This window comes from Galeopterus variegatus, unplaced genomic scaffold (assembly GCF_000696425.1).
Source record: "Galeopterus variegatus unplaced genomic scaffold, G_variegatus-3.0.2 Scaffold4714, whole genome shotgun sequence".
NCBI classification, from domain to species: Eukaryota; Metazoa; Chordata; class Mammalia; order Dermoptera; family Cynocephalidae; genus Galeopterus; species Galeopterus variegatus.
The window spans coordinates 118,834-136,874 of record NW_007730825.1 but is presented as its reverse complement, the minus strand read 5'-3'; the positions used below and the strand labels follow the sequence as shown (position 1 = coordinate 136,874).

The 18,041-nt window shown below is 47.7% G+C and overlaps 1 protein-coding gene across 1 annotated transcript in view; it reads left to right on the top strand.

Moving 5' to 3' along the window:
* TCERG1L (transcription elongation regulator 1-like) overlaps positions 1–18,035 on the top strand; it is a 52,845-nt gene extending 34,810 nt beyond the window's left edge. Inside the window, exons 4-6 of the mRNA XM_008588208.1 lie at positions 8,839–8,928; positions 14,382–14,500; positions 17,819–18,035. Of these exons, the coding sequence (XP_008586430.1) occupies positions 8,839–8,928; positions 14,382–14,500; positions 17,819–17,975 (366 nt within the window). The 3' untranslated portion in view covers positions 17,976–18,035. The remainder of the gene's footprint in view (positions 1–8,838; positions 8,929–14,381; positions 14,501–17,818) is intronic.
* Positions 18,036–18,041: the final 6 nt, after the last annotated feature.

The window sequence follows — 18,041 nt, the reverse complement described above, 5'->3', positions numbered from 1 at the left end:
GAGGTCTTCCTTCCCTTCCCAGGGCTGGGATGCTGGCTGGCTACATTTATATGTTCTCTTAAATTTACCCAAGTGTACTTGGTTGAGAGATTTTGCTAATGAGATTTTCAGTGCATTCTTGCCTGGTCGAGAGTGAGTGATTCATTTCAGCCTTTGATTCTGAGATTCTTATATAAGAATTAGCAAAAACACCATCAAGATCTGAAGCAGCAACCACAGTGTTGTGTGTTAACCCTGGGTGAGATCGGGGAGAGGCCTAGACCCTCATTTCATGAGGACTTTCAGGAGAAGCTCACTCACAGCTCATGAATAGAAAAGATCAATCCGAATTTACTGCTAATGTGATAAAACCATGCCAGCACTTATGACTTTTGGACTTCATAAAATGCCAGCAGATTTGCTCATGCTCCTGAGGATTTGATAGCTCAGCCATAAGCTTTCTAGTTGCTTAAATAGTGAGACACAGAAAGGCCACTTTTTCATGGACTGAGCGATGAATAAGATTTTTTTTTTTGTTGCCTTTGTTCAATACTTCAGTTTAGAAATTTATGTATGTATGGGATGATGATGCTGGGGGGATTTGTAGTGGTTTATAAAGGGCAGACTTCAGGCTCTACCATGTGGGTTAGGGATTGGGGGAGGGGGATGATGTTTTGTGGTTTTGAGGTATGTACCATGTTGGCTAATGAAAGGATCCTGCTTTCTGTTCGTTTTTTACTATAGGAACACAATGGAGCTTTCTTCTAAAACTTTAGTCTGTAAAGAAGCAGGTTTAATTGAATAGCAGATTATTAACTTAAACCTACCTGTTCAGATAAATGCATTAGAAACAATCTATTGAGTAAGTTTCCCATCTGCAAAGTATCCCTCACAAATAGGTAACACTTTCCCAGGGGCCAGGAGAGAAATGTCTTTTCTAGAATACCGGATCTTGAAAATGGGCTTACTTTCTTGATCTCTCTTTCTGTTAGTTCATTATTGGAGAATATAAGTGCAACTGATTTGGGGGCATTGATTTTGTATCCTGCAACATTACTAAAATTATAAATCAGCTCTAAGATTTTTTTTGTAGAGTCTTGAGTTTTTTCTATATATAGGAGCATGTCATCTGCAAATAGGGACAGTTCAACTTTGTCTTTTCCAATTTGGATGCCCTTTTATTTCTTTCTCTTGCCTGATTGCTCTGGCTAGTACCTCCAGTACTATGTTAAATAGGAGTGGTGAGAGTGAGCATCCTTGTCTTGTTTCTGTTCTTAAGAGAAGGCCTCCAGTGTTTTCCCATTCAGGGTGATACTGGTGGTGGGCTTGTTATAGATGGATTTTATGGTGTTGAGATACTTTCCTTCTATACCTAATTTGCTGAGAGTCTTTATCATGAAGGATGTTGAATTTTGTCAGATGCTTTTTCTTCATCTATTGAAATAATCATATAGTTTCTGTCATTGATTTTGTTGATGTGGTATAAAACATTTATTGACTTGTATATGTTGAACAATCTTTGCATTTCTGGGATGAATCCCATTTGATCAGGGTATATAATTTTTTGATGTGTTGCTGTATTCTGATTGCTAGAATTTTATTGGGGATTTTTGCATCTGTGTTCATCAAAGATATCGGTCTATAGTTTTCATTTTTTTGTTGTATTTTTATCTGGTTTTGGTATCAAGATGATGCTGACATCATAGAATGAGATTGGGAGAGTAGCCTCTGTTTCAACTTTTTGGAATAGTCTGAAGAGAATTGGTATTAATTCCTCTTTAAAGGTTTGGTATAATTCAGCAGTAAAGCCATTCAGTCCTGGGCAGATCTTGATTCAGGGACTCAGAAGATGCACCTGGCTCCTCTCAGGAGTGCCACTGTGGGGGAGCCTTGGTCGGCTTCTCAGGACTGGTCAGCTTCTGGAACATTGGGTGACAGTGTGGCTGGCTACACAGAAGAGCCGCCTGGGGTCTGGATTGCATCTGTGTTGGAATGAGGAGTTCACAACCCCAGATCACATTGGCCTGGCCACAGTGGTCCCTCCCTGCACGAAGATGGGCTTCAGTCATGAGGCTGTCACTGTGAAGTTGGTGCAGATGAAACAGGGGCTCCCTACCAGGAGTCCTCAGCTCACAGGACAGGGTGCACCTTCTCCCAAGCACCAGGAAGGACAGCTTTGATCCATCCTTCTGTACGACCTGCCCCCATAAGTAATGGCCATCACCCCTTCCCTGCCCCCAGACACTTAAATGGTGCTGCCCCTCCAGAGGTGTCACAGGTACTCAGGCTAGGGGACGGCTCTGTTGTCCATCATCATCGGTGAGGGGCTGTGGACATGAGGGCACCTGCATTCCAGGGGAAGCTTATCTGCTTCATGTCCCTATGGCAACTCTTCCAAATCTCACAAGGCTCATAGTAATATCACCAGTAAAATAAAATTGTTTAAAAAAACTATTGCAAGCTTGTTGTAGAAAATCTGCAATACATAAAAAGTATAAATTTCAAAAATCACCTCAAATTCCTCCTCTGAGACAATTATTATCACCAGTGGGGTGCATTTCCTTCCTGTCATTTTTTCTAAAAATAGATTTTTAAAAATCAAAGATAAACACCTTTATCTCTCAGTATAACCAGTACTGAGCAGTACTGAACAGGGTTGAACCAATTATTTGTTTAACATGGTCAATTTCATAGGGTTCTACCTGATTCATATATTTGCATACTATTTTCTTTCTAAGCATTTTTGAAAATATTAGTATAAGCTCTTGGAAAACATTTTTGATGAGGGCATAATATTTTTTTCATTGTCAGCTCAAAAATCCTGCCTTTTAATCCATTTAGTACATTTTCCAATTTTGCTATTTTAAATAATACTCTGATAATCTTTTTGATATGTGAAGTTTTGTTTATATGTGGAGGATTTCTTTCCTTCAGGCAATAAAAATTTGACCTATATCACTAAATTGTTATTTTAAAAGTTGTTTTAATTCAGTTTATTCTCCCATTAGCAATGTTGGGGAATTCCTGAGAGTTTGTTTTGCCAACACACTCTACCAGCATTGAATAGTAAGAAGTTCGAATATTTACTTTTTAGTATCAAAAAAACCTCATAGTTCTTTTCCTTCGATATGTGTCATTTCTCCACTTCTATGCTGTGGTTTCTGTTTTCTGGATTGACTGACATGGTCTTTGACCATCTTAGAGCCTCTCTAGTTGCAATGAGATCAAGTTCTAACTATGAATTAGAACTGGGAAATACGGACTGCCCACGCTGATTTTTAGAATGGGATTATAACTATCCCTAATGCGAAAAAAACCTCAAAAGTAATCACCTGAGTATACTGTGAAAAAACTGTAAAATCTTATTTATCTATCAAAATAAAGCTGAAATTAATGAAATACTGAGAGCACCTAAAAGCTCCAGGGGTGATGGGTAGAGTTTGGTGCACCCCAGAGTTAGGGCGATGCAGACGTGCTGGTGAGAGCCTCGCCCCATGGCTTCCTGGATTACTTCTGCGTTCACCTGGGCTCACCTGGGCTCACCTGAGCTCATGAGAACTTTGCTGACCACTCCTGCCTCTAAGTGCTGGGGATTTAACATCCCAAGGGCAACTCTCAACCAAGGTGGGGGTCAGTAGGCAACACCCCACTTCCCCGTCCTTGGTGGGACAGATCGCAGGCAGGTGTGGGCATGTTCCGCGTGATGCTCCACTCAGCACAGCAGCCAACGTGGCCACTTGCCCATTCACATGGCGGCCTCAGCTCTGGTTCCATGTGTGGGTTTCCAGGACTGCCTGGATCGCCTCCCAAGTGCACCACCTGTGCACAAGCCCTTGTTGTGGGGCTGCTTGTAGGAGCCCTGAGATGGTGACAAGGATGAGGTGGGGACACAGCCTCCTCGCAATGCCTGGTCACTGTCCTGAGCCACAGCTGCCTCTAATTGTCAGGGACTCCAGAGCCACAAATAGAAGACACAGGAATGCACTGTGAAAATCAGGTCAAGAGGGCTAAGGAGCCATGTTTTGTTTCCCATCTGTGTGTGCAGCAGAGGCCGGGGCAGGGGGGTTCAGCAGAGGAGAGTGTTTGAAGGGACAGAGGACAGCCAGGCAGTCCTCACAATGAAGACTGTCCATATGGCATCAGCACCACTAGGGCTTGTGGAAGACACAGTGGGTGGCGGGAAAGAGAATGTTCTGGAAGAGGGGTCCACTGGGGGAGGGCTTGCTGTGCTGCACGTGGAGGTGGGTGGAGTGGGAGCTGGAGAGGGGGAGCAGGGCAGGCAAAGCTGGACAGGTTCGTGAACAAGGCAAGGGCTGAAGTCCAACCTGGGCCCTGGAGGTGGAGCTAGGAGGGCACAGGCCTGAGGAAGGTGCACGAACCCCTCCACTCAGGAGACAATGGGTGTCTGCACCCCTGGCTGGGGCCGTCAGTCAGTTTCCCTGAGCCCAGGGGTGACAGGAGGAGACAGGAGAGACAGAGATGGCAGGAGAGGGAGAGTGGGGGCTAGCCATGGCCGGCCGGCCGGCCTGCAGCGTGTGCGGGGGAGAGACAGGCTGGCGGGGGGAGGCCAGCGAGCAGGGCCCTGAGCCGGGGGCAACCGTCAGTGGAGGGGTCCCTTCGAGCAGCTGCCAGGACAGGCCACTCCACACCCACCTCATGTTTTCCACACAACATACAGAGATGTGACAGCATTGCGGGGGGAGGCCAGCGAGCAGGACCCTGAGCCGGGGGCAACCGTCAGTGGAGGGGTCCCTTCATGCAGCTGCCAGGACAGGCCACTCCACACCCACCTCATGTTTTCCACACAACATACAGAGATGTGACAGCATTGCGGTCACATGGGTGCCTTCTTCGTCAGTCACATTCGTGAGTGCAGTAGATGACCAGGATAACTGATCGTGTCCCCGTCACACCTCTGCCCGGGCATGTGCTGGAGGAAGCTGGGACGGTGTTTCAAAGGTCCAGCTGCACCGTCGCCAGGAGACGAGCTGGGTGTTGACACACTGCTGCTTCCTGGAGGGCATCTGTGCTCATCAGCCCGGAGGGAGAAGCCACCTCTGAGCTAAGGGACAGCTCCAGCTCTGCTTTCCTACTGTCATCACAGAGCACCAGGGAAGTGAGGGGGCAGACGCGTTTGGCTTGATGACAAATCTTGTCAAAAACATCAGCTTCTGAATTAACTGCGTTGATGCTGGAGATGGAAATTAGCTGCACACGGAGACCCTATTAGTTCCCGGCTCTGAACAAGACAGCCGAGGTGGCAGCCACACTTGCTGGGACACTGGGTGGAGGGTGGATAAACAGACAGACAGGCAGGCAGCCCCAGGCTTCTGCAGGTGGGCATGGTGGCGGCTGGCTTGGTGTCCAGCATTGCTGCGGCTGTCTAGGAGGCCCGCTCTAGGTTGGAGGCCATGTCCCCCAGGGCAGGACCTGCAGGGGCCGTCCTGCTGCAGCTTCCACCCTTCTCTCCAGCATTAGGGTCCTCGGCCTCCCCTGTGATCCAGAAATTGAAAGATGCTCCGGGGTGTTTGTGGGTTCACAGTGGAAAGCTGAGCGCTGCTTCCTTGGGAGGCCCCGCTCCCGACGGCAGCCTGTCACCGCCTGTCTAGGGGGTAACAGCCCCCGTGGCGGCTGCTCCCAGCGCCCATCTGACAGGGCCGGTGCCATCTCACTCTGCAGCCAAAACTGAGCTCTTCCTGCCACTTCACTTCAACTGAATCCATTTCTCTCCGAGTCGAATCCTCACCAGGAGCAAAGCAGCAGCCTCGTTTCTCCGTTTCTGGAGACGCTTCTGATGCGGCTGGGCCTGAGGTTGGAGGCTGTTTTGTTTGGTTTTGTTTCATGTGTGGTCACCCTCCAGGTGACTTTTTTCTTCTTTATGGACAAGATATTGGCCACCTTCCAGTGGCTCTGATCAAGGCTTCGTTCTCACCCATCCACAGCGGGGACAGCAGGCGGCCACAAGGTTTGGGACATGCTGGGGGGCTGGTCCCCGCTGCAGAGTCTGCTCACCCCGCTGTGGATGCTCGGGGGAATGTGGGACCCATCTGAGGAGCAGCTCGCATCTCTCATGTCCAGGGAAGCAGCCAGAAACCTGGGCAAAAACTATATATGTTAATTTTTTTTAAAGAATTGACTTTATTATAATTCTAGAACTCCAAGCATTCTCAATGAACTGGTGGAGTTAGTTATGTGACAACAATTGTTCTCTGCCCTCAGAGAGCGGGGACCTTCTGGGGTGTTTGCGGGTCTCTGCTGGAGGGACACATGCCCATCCAGTTGAGCTGAATCAAGGTTGACCACAGCTTCTGTCCAGAGCAGCCCCAAATGCTGTCTGGTCAAGTATACTCTGTCAAAGAGAAATGGAGCCATTCCGCCTTGGTACTTTCAACATTTTACCTCTTTCTCAGTCAATTGAAGAAATCCCTGGGTGAAGCCTGGGTCATCCCACCCAATAAAAGGGCTTATGGATATTACAGAAAAATGACTTTGATTATTGAAGATAAAACTGTTGGCTTAAAAAGATCCACCTGTTAAATGATGTACCAGGTACAGCACATTTACTGAAATAGTACCTCTACCAGGAGTGTTTTAACCTGTCCAGAACTGGTAACATGAGCGGGACTTTGTTTTGTAAACTGCTGATGAGCTTTCCCCACCCACCTACCCAGACCCCAGAGTGGCCCTTCCTAAAATGCACGTCACGTCTGACTTCCTCTCCTGTTGCTCTCTAGCTCATGTCTGGGCTCCGAGTCCTGCCCTGGGCTGTCCCGCAGGCCTGCCTCTGTCTCTCCAGCTCTTCCTGGCTCCTCTTCAGGCTCTTCCCCCACCACCCCAGCATGTTCAACCCCTTCCAATTCGCAACCCTCATGGGTCATGAATCCCAATCTTTGTGCCCACGGTCCTAGCACCTCCTCTCCACCTCCTCCATGAGCCATGTGGAAAACTCATATTCCAGAATAGACAGCACCCTAGATGCCCCCAACCCCAGCTGCTGTGGGTGCACCTGCCCCGCGTCCCTTAGCACCCAGACGTGGCTCCGCTGTGCCCTCTCAGCAGCTCACAGCTTCCCTCGCCTGCTCACCCAAGACCACGGGATTCCAGAGACCAGGACCTTGACTAACTGCCTCAGCTCCCAGCCTGGAGCCTAAGGCAGAGTCATTGCTTTTACATGAATAAATTATTTTTAAATAACTTAAACATTCCCTTGCTTTATCAGCTGAGAGTATCTACAAGCAACAGCATTTCAGTAGCAAAAAAACACCCAGTGCCCAGATCTTTCTAATATCACATGCCAATTTTTTTTTTTAACTTAAACATTCCCTTGCTTTATCAGCTGAGAGTATCTACAAGCAACAGCATTTCAGTAGCAACAAAAACACCCAGTGCCCAGATCTTTCTAATATCACATGCCAATTTTTTTTTTTTTTTAAAAAGGGAAGAAAAAAAACCCCCACAAAATAACAGGGCTTTTTGAAGAATTGACTGCTTTGAGGGCTGAGGCATAAAACACGTACGATGAGCCTGAAGCATCTTGTAGTAGCAGAAAATGAGGAAGTGCTCAGAAAGCAGAGTGAGCTTATGTCAAAGGGACACAGGAACCAACCAAAAGAGCTCTTGATGGCCCAAGCTGGGACAATTTGAGCAACAAAATAAATACAGTGGTACTGGTTTATAACCCAAAGTATGAACTAAATATCCCTGAGCCGTGCAGATCTAAACAAGTGATTAATTGAATAAATAGGTAAATGTGGAAGAATGGACACAATCCCATCCAGAAGAATTCCACATCCCTTATGTAGCTCCTCCCCATCAAGAAGTGGAGCGTGACCCTGAAGCGTGGGGCTGCACAGTGACTTCCCTTCTGAGACTGCAGTATGGGAAGGGGGAACAGGGTGACTTCACGGCGGAGACCCTGACAAGCACAGCCAGGCGGTCGAGGTCGGCATCGTCAGGGACACGTCGTGCTGATGCTGCGCACCCTCACTGTGACATGATGAGGACGGCAGTTCACCCCTGTGGTCTTCCTCCCAACCCCCTCACCCCAGTCTACTTATGAGAAAAACCTCAGACGAGCCCCGTAGGGGGCATTCCACAGTAGGACTGAGCACCGCCCCTCAGCGGTCAAGGGCATCAGGAACAGGAGAGTCTGAGAAACTGTCACAGTGTAGAGGAGACTCAGGAGACGTGAGACTAAATGTTACATGGTCTCCTGGCACAGAAAAACGTCACTGGGGGGAAACTGAGAAAATCTCACTAAAGTGTGGACTTCTGTTAATATTACTGTTGATAAACCTAGCAGGCTACCATGTTAACAATATGGGAAACTGAGTGAGGGGTCTGTGATAACTTTCTGTAACAACCTCGCTATTCTTCGGGAAATCTAAAACTATTGCAAAATAAAATAGTTTATTTTAAAAATCTACCTACCTAAGAAAAGGTTAAGTGTTGATTAAAATTCAACTAAAATAAAGCTAAGCTCATCCCATCGTAAGACATTACCCTCTGTTATGGTCTGTGGGGTTCTGAAAACTTTTCCATGTATCATTTCTCCTCCGAAGGTGGAATATTTCAGAATGTGACACATCCGCAGATATCATCAGGGCTTCAGATCAGGGGTGCAGTCCTGGAAGACGCCCAAGGAAGAAAGAGTCCTGAGTCATGAGTCTAGAAATTAAATTTGGTGATGTTCTAAGTATTGATTTTCTTAGAAAGTTTGACGCGTCTAACACTATCATGCAACACCGCCTCACTGAATCCTTTTACCTTAGTGCTGTTTTTTTACTATTGATCATTTCAGTGTGACTCCAGGGTCGGCACTAGACTCTAAGAGCAACTCTATTGAATATCTTTTTTCAGGTGTCAGCATTTTCTACGTGGGAGAAAGAACTACATAAAATTGTGTTTGACCCACGCTATCTGCTACTAAACTCTGAGGAACGAAAACAGGTAACTTCACAGGAAGGAGGGACAAGGACTTTACAGACCTGGCATGATAGGGATGGAGGGAGGCTTCTCGCTGCTGATGAACAGAGGGCTGCCGTCCCTATTGTTGTTAGTGGGAGTGGGCTATAGATTGAGTACTCTAGCCGTGGGCTTGTAGAGCAAGACTTAAAGGCACAGAAGGAGGTTATTCTGGTAATTGTTCCATTAGGTCATGACCCCATAAGAAAAATACTCATATTCAAAGATGAAAACGCAGATTTTGGGAACGTTAACCACCTTCCAGATGACTGTAAAATAATGTGTTAAAATACTAAATACTTAAGGACTCATAATAGTAATGAAATAGGAGGTCTTAGATAATGTAAGACCTTAAGGTTTTATATACTTAAGGTCCCATAGAACAACAGTGAAATGGGAGAGGTCCAGAAAACAATAGCAGTATAAGCAAATGACGGAGATTCAAGAAATGGGGTCCCAGAAAAGCAAGGGATGGGTTCCAGGTGGGCGCCTGGAGGGCATTTTAAAGAGAGACTTGGCAGGGGCCTGCTCCAGCTTTCGTACAAACTAGGTGTCTTAGTCCATTTTGTGTTGCTGTAATAGAATACCTGAGACTGGGCAATTTATAAAGAAAATGACATTTATTGCTTACAGTTTCTGAGGCTGAGAAGTCCAAAGTCCATCTGGTGGTGGCGACAGTGACCCAGGGGTCTCACATTGCAAGATGGTGGAAGGAGAGAGAGAGAGAGAGAGAGAGAGAGAGAGAGAGAGAGAGAGAGAGACTCTCCTCTCCTTTTAAAGCCCTCAGAACCACGCCCCTGACCATCATTTTTAATCCACTCACTACTGCACGGTCCTACGATCCAATCACCTCTTCAAGCAAGGCTCCACCTTTCAATGACCATAACAGGATTTCCCACCCTCTTAACAGTCACAGTGGGGGCCAAGTTTCTAACACATAAAACTTGGGGGACACAATTCAAACTTCAGGGAGTTTGGGGGGACATAATTCAATCTACTACATTCCACCCCTTGCCCCCCAAAACTCATGTTTTTCATATGAAAATGCATTCATTTCATTCCCAAAGTCTTAACTTGTTTCAACTCAAAAGTCCAAAGTTCAAAATCCCATCTGTGAAATCAATACAAAGTATCTACTTCCAAGATACAATGGTGGGGAAAACATAGGGTACATATTCCCATTCCAAAAGGGAGAAATAGGCCAAAAGAAAGGGGTAACAGGTCCCAAACAAGTCTGAAACCCAGCAGGACATGCATTGAACCTTAAAGGTGGTGAATCTTGTCTTGACTCTCTCTTCAATGTCCTCTGCACACTGGTGTGGGGGTTGGGTCCCCAAAGTCCTCTGGCAGCTCTGCTCCTGTGGCTTTCCCGATCTCAGGTGATGCTTTAGCTCTCTCAGGCTGCAATTGCACACTGGTAGCTCCACAGGTCTGGGGTCTCCATGGTGGTCCCACTCTCATAGCTCCAGTAGACATGGCACTGATGGGGTTTCTCTGCTGCAAAACTCTGACCCCATGTTTCCACTCAGTATTGCTCTATGTTGTCTGCAGTGACTCCACCCCTGTGACAGATCTCTTCCTGGGTCCCCAGACTTTTCCTTGCATCCTCTGAAATTGGGGTGGAGGTTCTGAAGCCTCCACAGCTCTAGCATTCTGCAAGCCTGCAGACCTAACACCACATGGATACCTCCAAGGCTTCTGGCTTGTATTTTCCAAAGCTGCATGTCCAGCCACACCTGGGGGCAATTTAGCCATGGCTGGAGTAGCCAAAGCAGCTGGGGTGCTGGTGCTGGAAGCAGTTTCCTGAGGTGGCCCTGGGCAGTGAGCTCATGGAGGGTGCCTCAGGCCTATTCCCCAAGACCATTCTGTCTCCCTAGGTCTGTGGGCCTGAAATAGAAGAATTGGTCCCAGAGGCTTCTGCAATGCCTTCGGGTTCTTTTTCCTCTTTTCTTTATAGTCCCTTTCCTTTGTACTAATTTTCTTAGCTAATGGTCTCTGGGCTGCACCATTGCATGCTCTCTGCTTCTCTACCACATGGCCAGGCTGCAAATTTTCCAAATCTTTATGCTCTGCTTCTCTTTTAAATTCTGGCTTTACATCATGCTGTTCTTGGGGGACACAATTCAAACTTCAGGGAGTTTTGGGGAGACATAATTCAATCCACTACACTTGGTTACTGAGACAACACTGTTTCCAGAGTAAACAGGTAGAGGACAAACTGAGTTGCCTGGGTCACGGGAGGGGTTTGCTGTAGTTGGGGAGGGACTGACGGCACAGTGCCATTAGCCCACACAGCCCCTGTGCCCAGCCAGGGGTCCGTGCAGTCCGGGAGAACATCTGAGCAGGGCCCTGAGATACAGCCCTTTGGAGGGGAGGCCTCTGTTACCGGGAACTTGCGTGCTCTCCACCAGCTTTCTCAGGGAGCAGAGTCTGATCAAGCCGCGGCGAGGAGTATGGAAATTGCAATTTTCTTTTTGGTTCTCTCATTGGCTCATAAAGTTCCTTTCAGCAAACAGCTGAGATGACATCAATGAAGCCCCAACCACGCACAGTGTCAGTTGTTTTGATGTCTGACACAGCCACCGATCCCATCCCACCCCGCCCCACCCCCACCCCCTGTCCAGCTGGAACTGGACAGTCCCTCCAGCAGCCTCGGGGGGAGGGGGGCTGGGGAGCATAATGGGGTCCTGGGACTGACCACATTAGAGTGCCGACTTGGACCTCTCAAGAACTAGGAATTAATCATATATTGTTGCCTTTTAGCTGAATTTCATTTTCCAGAAAGAAACATTTCAAAATACATGTAATGTGCTAGCAACAGCCCATAATAATGCTACAGTAGAGTAAGCTGAGTTTGGGCTTCATATATGTATATATGCATATATATAAATTTATATATATATATATATGTTTATACATATGTATGTTTTCTATAGCTAAGGAAAACTGTGGATTTTAATAATTGGTAATATTTCACCCTTTTGTTGCAATATGAAAAATCAAAAAGTTTAGCTATGAAAACACATAGTACGAAGCCTGTTTGTTTATATGAGGGAATCACCTTATGCCGTAGTGAAGAGCCATGAACTGGTCCCTGTCTGAAAACCGTCCGTGCTGGACGTGTTTGTTGTGTGGATTGCTTTATGCCATGGATGTTTTCGGAGGCCATTCAAAGGGAGTTGAAGAAGTAAGACCACCCTCATCCCCGATAGAAGAGCCCATTTATGGTTAGGCCCCTTCCAGCAATCCAGGTTTGGTGCCTTAGTCCCGTCTTTGGGATGACCAGGAAAACAGGGGTTGACTGGCTTGCACGACAGTGACAAGAGGAGGGGACAGGATGAGCTGAGGGAAGAAATGACACATGGGCCCCGTTTAGAAAGCACAGTCCTCTGTGCAAATGAACCGGTCAGGAACCCCAGACACGACTCCCGCAGAACCTCTTGTCCCCCAGGGGTTTCCTGGGGAGAGCTGAGGCCATTGATGTGGAAATCACAACCAGCCCTGTTCTCGGGGGCTGCAAAGGAGAAGACAGGGATGCTAAACAGAGAGTGGGGGCCGAGGGAGTGAGAGCCAGACCCGTTTCTATGGCAACAAATAGACTTCCTTTCACTCCACTAGAACATCCAGCAATGAGATAATGGCCAATAATATGTCTTTTAAAAAGTCATGCCCCCCTTTGGATAAAACTGGCATAATTTGCTAAAGAGGAATAAAAACCTGCTACATCAAATTATAGCAGCATAAATAAAGTGACAGAGCAAAGGCAGAGGACAGAGAGAAAAATGTGGTTGGACGGATAAACGGCTCTAAGCAGAGAGAGGAGCAGGTATTTCTTAAAAGCTGGAGCAAGTATTTCTCAAAAGCTCTGACCCCACAGCCAGCCAGGCTTTCTACCCAGATTTAAGATTAATAGAGCAAAACCCTGGCTAATGACGGAGCCACACGCTCTTACTTGGATAACAACCCTGCATTCACCTTTTTTATGAGTTTAAATTACAGGACAACTGGAGATCTTACGTTACTATTTGCCTGTGGGTAGAACAAGCCAATCATAATCTTACTCAAATATATGTGCACATGTTCCACGTTTAAGTCTTGCTCTCGAGGCGAGTAGCGTTTTGTATTCATGAAACTGTAAAGGTTTGCCGCTACTGAAATGGAAACTGAAATGACGGACAGAGTCAAGAGAGAGCCACTTCTGAACTGCTGAAGGGGTCCAGCTTCAGTCGGCCACCGTCCTCGCTTTCCCAGCTCCACCGCGTGGTGGGAACGCTGGAGGTGGGCCCGATCCACGCCTTGTGGGCCATCAGTGAGATTGGTGCAGAGTTGGTATTGATTGGCCTTATAGGATCATATGTGGCTTTTTACTGATATCTTTACTTGTTTGCATAGACATCTCAATTACCTTCAGTTTGTCTCTTATGATGTCCTTGAGGCTCACTCAGGTAGCATTGGGAATGAAACATCTTTGCCCCTCCCCCTACTTGGACTTTGCAGTCCATAAAAGACCATTTTTCTGATGTTACAAGAATGAGCGATCTCACTCTGATGAAGAATAGGGCCATGCCATGGATTATTGGAGAGATTTCATCTCGTGATGTCACTGCCAGCTTCCAAGAGAACATTCCCTAGAGTCTTGAATGGATTTGCCTGGTGGAGGATTGCCATGTCCTCCACTTAGGAACGGGGTTTCCTGTTTGGGTCAGCATCAGAACGTGCTCCTGGTCAAGCTAGAGTGTGCACAGTGTCTGAGGCCAGCTTTCCTTACTCACTGGCCATTTCCATCAGGACAATCCACGCCAGCAACCACGAGGTCCCTGATATCCTCTGCGACCCCACTACACCAGACTCCCACACTCAGAAATGGTTTTCCTGGAAACTCGAGTGCAGGAAATCAGAGATGCTGGATTTACTTTATTTTCACTATTTAAAGTCATTTTTGGAGACTCCAGTGCCAATTATGTCACCATGGGAAGTGACCAGAGCCAATTAAGTGTCTAACGTGTTCCTGATACTACCAGCAGTGATGTGAAAGTCAACAACACTATAAATGCTTCTCAGAGAGCCCCAGATGAGAAACACTGTGGCATCAGAGTCAGGGTTTCCACACTGTCAGTTCCCTCCACGACACCTGCAGGGAGGGCCGCCAACTATTCCCAGGATTTCTCAAGCAGGGCTGATTGAAGGTTTGACCCAGCAATGATGCATCTAAGTGGAGACACGTGTTGGTCCTTGTGGGAGTCCAGGTTTAATTATATAGGTGACTTGGCTTCATTGCAAGCTCCACAATTGAAGGGATGTTGCTTGTGGCTCCAGCAACCATGAAAAGATAGCGTGCTTCAAATTCTTGCTGTGTTTTCATGTTGTGTTTGCAATACAAAATTTCATTTCTGGTATGCAAATTTCATAACACTCTCCTTTTGTGTATGTGTTTTAAGATATTTGAGCAGTTCGTCAAGACAAGAATAAAAGAAGAATACAAGGAAAAGAAAAGTAAACTGCTGCTAGCCAAAGAAGAATTCAAAAAGCTTCTAGAGGAATCTAAAGTGTCACCCAGGTAGGGAGAGAAAAATACACTAGGTGATTTTGCGGGCTGGAAACTTACCCATTATCCCAGAGGCCTTTCGAAGTCTGTCTTTGGTAGACCTTGTCACCCAGCATTCCACAGACACCACGAGTGTCCACGTTAGAGACCTGACTTCTCTATTACGTCACCAACACCCTGGCTGCACAAAAAACTCAGCTAATATAACAAATAAGGCAGTATTTCCATAAAATACAACAAAGTAATTGGAAAGTGGGTGTTAGAAACTGGAAAAGTACATAAGTTTAACTCTTCTTTAAAATTACCTTTGACTGATTTTTTAAAAATAATGAACATATACTTCTTTTAGAACTATAAATCTATCACTTTTATACATATAAAAATGATTGATTTTAAGGTATTTTAAATTTTAGATTGGAACGTGCAACGTTTATTTTTTATATGGGCATTACTTGATGTTTCTAAGAAGACACAGACTTCCACAATTTGCTCTGTAATTCTCTTGGTCAATAATTGAGTAACATAAGTTAGTGTTGGTTGCACAGTCCTCATAAAACTTCTCCAACTATTGAAAAGGACAGATACTTATTGAATGGGAAGAAATTAGCACAAATTATCCTTATCAAAAAATGCTAATCATTTGTAGATTGTCACTGTCTATGGTTGAAACAGGCACAAGAACGTTGGGTTCTAGCTGTGGCTTAGCTGTGTCTGCCACTAGGAGAGAGGCACGGAACGGGGGTTCAGGGAATCAGTCTGGAGCTCCCCACCCACTTCATGCCAGGGCAGGCTGGCCCTTCCCAGCGCTGGTCATGGAGTGAGGTGTTGGGCTTTTATGTGCTACTGTGTCCTAGAGCTGCTAGGAGGATGGCGGAGGGGCTGTGCACAGGGATCCTGATGGTACCTGGCAGCCAGGAGGTGCTCAGCGAATGTCAGCCGTCGTTACTGCCACCTTTGCCACTATGATGACGAAGACACTTAGCTGGCATTCTCTATCTATTGGTAAAGGGTTAGCAGTTAGCCAACATACTCCCCTCCCCATGAATATATTCTGCAGACAAAGGAGGAAATATTCAGAACGTACTGAGCAACTAGGAAAAGATCTCACACACATGCACAGAGCTGGGAAATACGAGTGAAAGATGTCAGAAGGGAGTTAACTCACCCTTTCCTAAAATTAGATCTAATTGCCTGCTGTTTTTAAAACAGATTTCACTGTGTATATCTAAGGTATATGTTATGGGATACATGGAGATGGTAAAATGGTTAGTATAGGGTAGCAAATTAACATTTTCAAAAAATTGACACTTGGCATATCCTACTTTTATAAGTGTACAGCTACTTCTTATTTCTAAAGTTAGCTAAGTCTGCAGCATTTTCAAAAGCCTCCATGCAGACCTCCTTTACATTTTCTTTCTGCTAATGCACAGGCATCCTAGTAAAACACGTACAGGTCGAATCCCTGCACACTAGGTAGCCAGGCGGGTTACGCACGGGCCGTCTCGAGGGGCCTCTTGGCTCTGCAGAGCATCCTGCGTCTGGTCGCCCATCTCAGCCTCTCTCCTGACAAGTCTGCAGGAGCGGTGGCCATAGGGACATTCCAGTGCACTCCCAGTGCATGGTGGTAGCCGTGGGAGAGGCGACGCAGGGCGCCCCATGGGCTGCTGGAGCAGCCATGTGTTGGCGCTCTGGTACTCCTTGGGTAGGCCACGGTGGCCCCTCCTTCAGCACAGGCTGGCCCGTAACCCCACTTACCAGGGAGGAAGAGGGGTGCAGTGCCCAGGACTCAAAGGCTTCCCCAGAACCCATGACAGCTCGCCAGTGACTGCAGAAAGCCAGTGCTGTCCCCTGGGCATGGCTAAGGGGCCACAGAGAGTTTTAATTCCCTTTCTGTTTCAGGGACGCTTCTTTTCAGAGAAGCCCAGAATAGGGCCTGATTAGGAGCTGCCCCTGCCCAGCCCCTAGATGAAAATGCTCAGCTCCCATTGGACAAGCGCGGAGGTCCCACACTCAGGGTGATGCTGGTCCTTGTCCTGTTCACATGCAGCTCCCGGCAGAAGCATGGGCGAGCGTGTCAGCCAGGTTGTGGCCTGCGGGCAGTGCTACAAAGGAAGGATGGAGGCAGAGGGACAGGAAACCAGAGACACATGCTTTACTTTCAGGAGAGGTATAGACCAGCACCCACAGACTATGAGCAGGAGAAAAGCAGCTCGACCAGGAGAAAATGAGCCTGCTCAGTGACCACAGTGAGCGTGAATCTGCAGATTGTCTGTCTTGTCTTCTAACAGCCACACCAGTGTGGCCTGTGGTCCAAGTATAAAGAAGCCACTCGGTTATAACAATGCAACACAGTAACTAAAAGTGCAAGAGGAAATGTAAAATTCTCTGTGGAGAGTGGTTGGGGAATCACAAGAGTGCCCTGGACAAAACGTGGATGCATTTTCCAGGCACCCTTGGACTTGGCTACATACAGCAACCCCCAGCCTTGTCGCCCTGTCCCTGGATTCGTGTTCGAGCCTAGGAGGATAGGACGTTATGGGGACTGGTGCCTGGGGAGGTTCCATATGCCACTGCGAAGGTGACCGCTGTTTCTGGCCCACCCTGGAGAGCGTGGCCTCACTGGTTGGGCTGGCCTCACCCAGGCTTGCTCACAGGGTGCGCTGGCCTGGTGCTGTCACCCCATCAGTGTGTTTGCCACTCCAAGCTGGCCATGGGGCTGGACATTGAGGGAGTTCAGTGGAGAACAAAGGATCAGGGGGCAGAGACAAGGCACACTGCACAAGAAAGGCTGAATGAAGTCACAGCTGTGACGAGGGCTGGGGAGAGTCATTCACAATCCTCTGATCCTCCCACTAGGACGAGTTTCCCAGGCGAGGCGCTGGGAAGCTTCTGGTGATGAGTGGGTGCTGACCCGGTGGAGAAGTTAGGGAGGGGTGTGTCAGGCTGAGGGAGCAGCGCGTGCAGTGACGGTGGCAGTAGGAGCGCGTGGGGAGCAGGGGTCAGACTGGAGAAGACTCAATGGCAGACGCAGCGATGGGGAGGGTGGGCGGTGGCTGCCATGTCCATGATCCTGCAGAGGCCGGTGAGTGCAGAGACAAGGACCCTGCAGGACCCAGGTGGGGAGGGAGGCCCAGCACAGGAGCCGTGGGCGGGCCCAGAGCTGATGGCCTCAGCCTGCCCACCTGCCTGTGTCCCCCCTTGGCTCTGCAGCCGACAGGTCTGCCTGGTGCCCCTGCTTCCTGCCATCTCAGGCAACGCCCGCATGCGACGCTCAGCTGCACCAGAGCTCACTGTCAGGGCAGGTGTCTCAGGAAACTCTTTCTTTTTCAGGACCACGTTTAAGGAGTTTGCTGAGAAATATGGCCGGGATCAGAGGTTTCGACTTGTTCAAAAAAGGAAGGACCAGGAGCACTTTTTCAACCAATTCATACTTATTCTTAAGAAGCGGGACAAGGAGAACAGACTAAGGCTCCGGAGGATGAGATGAGTTTGTGCAAAGGCAGCACGGGGCGTGAGTCAGCCGGGCGAGCCGCCGCGCGTGACCAGGCGGTGC